General features: G+C 35.7%; 1 protein-coding gene across 2 annotated transcripts; it reads right to left on the reverse strand.

Moving 5' to 3' along the window:
* Positions 1-870: 870 nt before the first annotated feature.
* LOC134276859 (uncharacterized) lies at positions 871-4348 on the reverse strand. 2 transcript variants are annotated; one of them, XM_062759145.1, is made up of 4 exons: positions 4038-4348; positions 2483-2669; positions 1585-1629; positions 871-1216 (listed from the first exon to the last, which is right to left on the reverse strand). In XM_062759145.1, the coding sequence occupies exons 2-4, from the start codon at positions 2661-2663 to the stop codon at positions 873-875; spliced, it is 570 nt and encodes a 189-aa protein (XP_062615129.1). In that variant the 5' UTR covers positions 2664-2669; positions 4038-4348; the 3' UTR covers positions 871-872. The 2 variants fall into 2 exon arrangements, with proteins under 2 accessions (XP_062615129.1, XP_062615128.1); XM_062759144.1 differs by having other exon boundaries at positions 2477-2669.
* Between the last annotated feature and the right edge of the window lie 1445 nt (positions 4349-5793).

Raw genomic sequence — 5793 nt, forward strand, 5'->3', positions numbered from 1 at the left:
ACTCAGGCATCGGCGTCTGATTCTAAAGTTTCAAACTCACTTGAGTGTTTACACTAAGTTTATCAACAAATGCCTCCTCAACTTGTAAGGTGTCGCCTGACGACAGGACAACTGGGCAAATGCATTGGAATGCTTGACTCTGGCTAGGCTATTCACAACGTGACGTTGCAAATGCACTAAACGTCAGCCAGAGCGTTGTAAACAGGGCCTGGAACCGACAGCAAACTTTTGGTACAGCAGCACCCCGACATGGGGTGGTCGTCAGAGGTCGACAACACAACGCCAAGATCAATTTTTGGCTCTTCAGGGCACGACGCTATCCCTTCTGGACAGCAGCCAGCCTACGTATTGAACTCCTGAACGCCTAGCCTCGGGGGTGAATGTGACCACTCAGACGAAACGGAACCGGCTTTTCACAATGCCAATCTCAACTCAAAATGGGCACGTGTTCGAGTTCTTCTGACTGTTCGACACAGGCGGGAGCGATTGGACTGTGATGAAGATCATTTCTCTTGGACACAGAACGATTCCAAGATACCAGTCGCCGATACTAGCTAATATAGTCTTTATATGTACATTTACACTTATATTCCTCAAGCTAGCCTGTTATTTAAAACTACAAACAAGAAAACAGTAAAAATTAAATATGCAACGCTCATGATCATCATACATGACATTGTACACTTTAACGCGTTATACCTCGTAAAACCGTAGAAACATCACCGAGCACACATCGGCTAAGATATTCCACAAAAATGGCTTGTCTGTCGCACTGAATATGAATTGGAACACATGTCAGGCATTTTTTTCTTTTCATAAAAATAGAAATTCTGAACACTTTTAGATCCGAGGAGTCCTCTTCCTCCTTAATTTCAAAAAGAAGTTTCATGGTGCATAGACCTGTTATTCAAAATATCGTGCTGAACAGGCTGTGACGTAACGATAGTGTCACTATGTACAACCTCGTCATAAGATGGTGGTTGTGTTGTTATCGCTGCTGGTGGACTATTCTCAGACCCTGATAATTGTGACGTTTCCACATTCGCGGGGTTTACGCCATCGGCTTCACTCGGAAGGTTTCGTCCTTCGACCTCCATCTGACGTCTGCGTTCCAATTCGTATCTCCTCTGATTTCTTCGTCTTCGTCGTTCTTCACTGCCACAACAGTCGTCATCTTCCGTTATTAGGAAACATATACACCAGCTGCAGTTACATCCTTGAAAGGAAAAAAAAACATATACCAGTTACACCCTTAAAAGGAAAACATATACACCAGTTACCTTTAAAAGGAAAAGCATGTACACCAGATACACTGTACATCCTTTTAAAAAAGGAAAAGCATATACACCATTTACATCCTTAAAAGGAAAAATTGATAATTTATCATATTAAGGATATTCTGTAACCGTTATATCATAACATAAATAAGATATGAATAATTAGCAGTTTCAAATCATACTGAGAAAATTGAGGATATTCTGCAGCTATTTTATCGTAACATAATTTCGATATGAATTATTAGCAGTTTTAAAATTCTAATTATAGCCAATTTAAGTATAAAACGCTTAGCATGTCTCAACGTACCTCCCCCATGTCTATGGCCGTCCACACTGATATTATCATGATTACCTGGAATGGAGAATGTTTTGATGAGGTCTTATATAGCTTAATAGACAAATATCTATTGATTTTCAATTCCTTTTTCATTAATGAAAGATGTGGAGATAACAAAGAGTATTCGAGCTCTTTTAACCATTACAAAATAGAAGTGGACCAAACACGGAGCTCCAAAACATCAGAGGTAGGATCAGATACGCCATGAAGGAGTGAGCATCTCCTGCTAACCGTTTTCACCCTCCTTTTACCGAAATGATTACCTTAATTAAGAAGTTGGTAATAAATGATTAGCCGTGTACAATTTATAGTATGGGTTTTCAAAAATCTTGAGCTTTGCTTTTGTTTTAGCCTCATTAATACAGTAAACGGTGGGTTATATTATATTTGACTATCGAATGTGCAGTCTACCCGATCTATACTTAGGGTTCACGGCGGATGAGACCGGTCAATAGAGGAAGTTAACTTCTCCTAGACGCCAGGCCCCGGGATCATATAAATCAGACGAGCTCATATTTTTTTTATTCCATTTTCACTTTTATAAAAGTTACTCGTATAGTGGAAAAATGAGACTGAGATCAAGAATAAGCTCATCTATATGTTTCATTCCCAGGAGCCTGGTCCCTGCTCTGGAACTTCTCAGGCTCCGTGTTTGATCCACTCTTTTACAATTTTGTATTGTTTTGTATTGTTTAATTTATATTTTTCGATCGATCACTGATAGTTATCTTAATCTTTTCCATTGGTTAATGTAATGTTGAGTTTAATACAACTGTCTCAATAACTAATTTGAATGTACAACATTATTCAAGTCTTTCTTTAAGAAAATTAACTCTAAAAGTTGCACAGTCACACTATATATCGTTACCATGAACATGATCGTCCCCGCAACACCCATCGTTACCCCCGCAACACCCGTCGTCGCCGCAACTGAAGCAACTACAATCACAGCAGTCATCGTCAAATTTACAGCAATCGTCCCCACAATCGCAGTCGCAACCGTCGCCGCAATCACAGTCGCAATCGCCCATATCCCCACAGTCAGACATCGTTACCTGAAACCAGGGTGTATAATGCATGAAAGAAGTAGGAAGGGGGTTAACGTATTAGCAGATAATATTCTTAATATTAAACTGAATATGCAAAAAAAAAAAAAAAAAAAAAAAAACCGACGACTTCATTGTCTAAACGGTTCATAAAAAACCCGATGTATTTATTACATGTACAAAGAGGCTCTTCAACTACACCACTCCCATTTATAAGAAGAGTCCAATACAAGGGGAAAGAAATTTTCAGATTTTATTTTTCTGAATTACAATTTCATACTCGATATCTTTACTACCTTAACAATAATGATCGGCAAAATATTGGGAAAACACCGGCCGTATAAGGACCTTAACGGTGGCTTGATCATAAATTAAACACAATGTATAATAAAACTCTGCAAAGAATCCACAGCTTGACAGTATTTCAGAATAATTATATAATAACACCAAATAAATTGATAAAGATATTAGCATATATTTTGTACAAAAACAAAAACAGGGCAATTTTGAAGGAAAAAAATCGATATACAGAACTTCTTCCCCATGGGGATAAAATTTGTCAAAATTAATGTGTTAATTAATTAATATATTTGCTAAACAAAGATCCGGGGGCCAAAAGTTGGAAGAATTCGATCACTTTTGCTCTGAGTATCAATTACGGAAGAGGCTCATCAAAGTATGGAATTTAAAAAAAAAAATACTTTTAATCCCGCCTTCAAGTGAAAGTCACGGGTCTTTCGGATATGACCTTAAAAACGTAGGTCCCGTGTCACGGTAGGCGTTGGCACGATAAAGAACCCTCACTGCTCAATGGCCCTGAGTGCCGAGTATAGGTCTAAATTTGAAGCCCTTCACCGGCATCGGTGACGTCTCCATATGAGTGAAAAATTCTCAAGAGGGACGTTAAACAATATACAATCAATCAATCAATCAATCAATCAAACTGCTTCGTTCATTCAAAATATCACAATATCAAATTTGAGTTCGTACATAAATAGGTACATTCATATGAATGTATTTAACTTTTCATATGCAAATTTTCTGATCGAAAATAAAAATGAAACATTTATCCTGCCCTCACATATTGCACATCTGTATATTAGTGAAATATATCAATTTTAACATTCTCGATTCTGTTAAATACACCATTGCTGGGCACCTTTACATTTTGTTCGACTGAGGCAAATTGAGGTTAAATTACTAAATTATTATCCGATATGTTCACCGTAAAAATAACCCAGGTATAGTTAAATATATAAAACAGACATTATAAAACTAGTAAAAGAACCAGCCAGTAAAACAAATTGACCCATCATACTGATTTACTAGTTACGAGATACACTCTTTATTGATTATATACACATATAAATCACTTACTTTTCTTCTTGTCTTCTATTAACAGGAAACGACCCGGAACAAGGCAATCCCAACACGTTAGAGTACCCGCTCAATGTAAAATGACCAAGCTTTTATTTATACCTAAGCGCACATTTGTTATTTATTTGCTATGATTCCATTTTCGTTTGTTCATTCGTTTATATATAATTTATTTAGGTGCATTATTTGTCAGACCTTTCAAAGATTTCATTTCATAATATTAATCCTTTCACCATAATAAAACGTACACGGTCCAGTGCTTTGGACACCTTTAGTACGGAAGCTCTGAGGGACCTTTATTGTACAGTATTTGAAGAAAAGCACGTCATAGAAATATTGACGTGTTTATTCGGGTTTATGTTTTTGACTCAAATAAAGAATAAAGAAAGAGAGATAAAACACTTTAGCTTTATGTTTAAATATGATATTTAGAATTACTGGTAATTTGAATATGATTATTAATTATAATGTTAGTTTTTTAATTCTACCATTAAGATATCATTTGCAATAGGCTAATTGTAAATCACTTGATATATGCCGTTAAACTAAAATGGGTTTAAATGCAGTGGTTGGACAGTGCTGGAAGAAAATTTGAAAAAAGGAACTCGGAAAAGCATAAATATTATACGCGTTTAAATAAAAATAAAATTCACCCCGGTGTCTTTAAGTCTGAACTTATGTTACACCTTGAGGTAAAGATATGTAAATCGGATCGTAAATCACTTAAGTTGAAACGTTTATCAGCGATAAACCCCATAGATAATAGATAGATTTTTAATTGATAGCGTATAGGTTAATTATTGTAATTATCGATTTACTGAAATTTATGAATTTATTTTTATCGTTCACTATCATCAAATTGATTATGATATGATTATCGACAACGCATTGTCAATTAACAATGGTAATTTCCATTCCTACGTACGCGTCGATACGATATATCCTGGTGAGCTTGAGAGAAAAAATACCACATAGTCTGACATATCTGTTTCATACTTGGATATTTCACTTAAAAAAGACGCTAATGGTAAATGGTATTCTAACAACCAAGCTTTATGATAAACTTGATGACTTTAACTTTTCTATCGTCAATGATGAATGAGAAAGGACAGTTCTGCGCCACCCATCCCTCATATAAGGAAACAGAGGACATCCTTCAGGTTATCCCTCACATTGAATGATATAAGAAGGTATCTCTCACTATGGACAGAGTATTGAGAGATGCTCGATAAGTAGGTCACTGGTCATTTAAATCACCTGTGCGATCGATACGGTGGAATGTTGACCTATGGCTGTAAGGGTCACTGCAGACTTCTCGCTGACCGGTGATCTTATGTATTCCCTAAAACTGCGGACTTTATTAAAGTCTACATTCTACGTGTTCTATTTAAGAGCTCTATATTGACTAGTAAGGATATGTTTCCAAACTAATATAATAATAACATGGATAAAGAATGAGCGACAAAGTTATGATAAATATAAAAAAAAATGTTTATAATCTGATTGCCTTATTCAGAAGAACAATGAACTGGAAGGAACACTTAAAAAATATCTATTTTTGATCATCCTTCGCACAGTTAAACTGGCAAGCGTTTACCACACTTTGTAATTAAACAGTGAAAAGCAAACAATGGGTTTCTATATAAAAATATTTTTTGGTAAATAAAAAAAAAATCCTGGTAAAGTGAAATATACTAATTAATTTTTTTATGGGTGACTTGCATTTTCTTTTATTTTTGATGATCGAAAAACAATA

The sequence above is a fragment of the Saccostrea cucullata genome, unplaced genomic scaffold, assembly GCF_032062105.1.
Source record: "Saccostrea cucullata isolate Sc308-1 unplaced genomic scaffold, CSIRO_AGI_Scuc_v1 ctg7164, whole genome shotgun sequence".
Classification (NCBI taxonomy): Eukaryota; Metazoa; Mollusca; class Bivalvia; order Ostreida; family Ostreidae; genus Saccostrea; species Saccostrea cuccullata.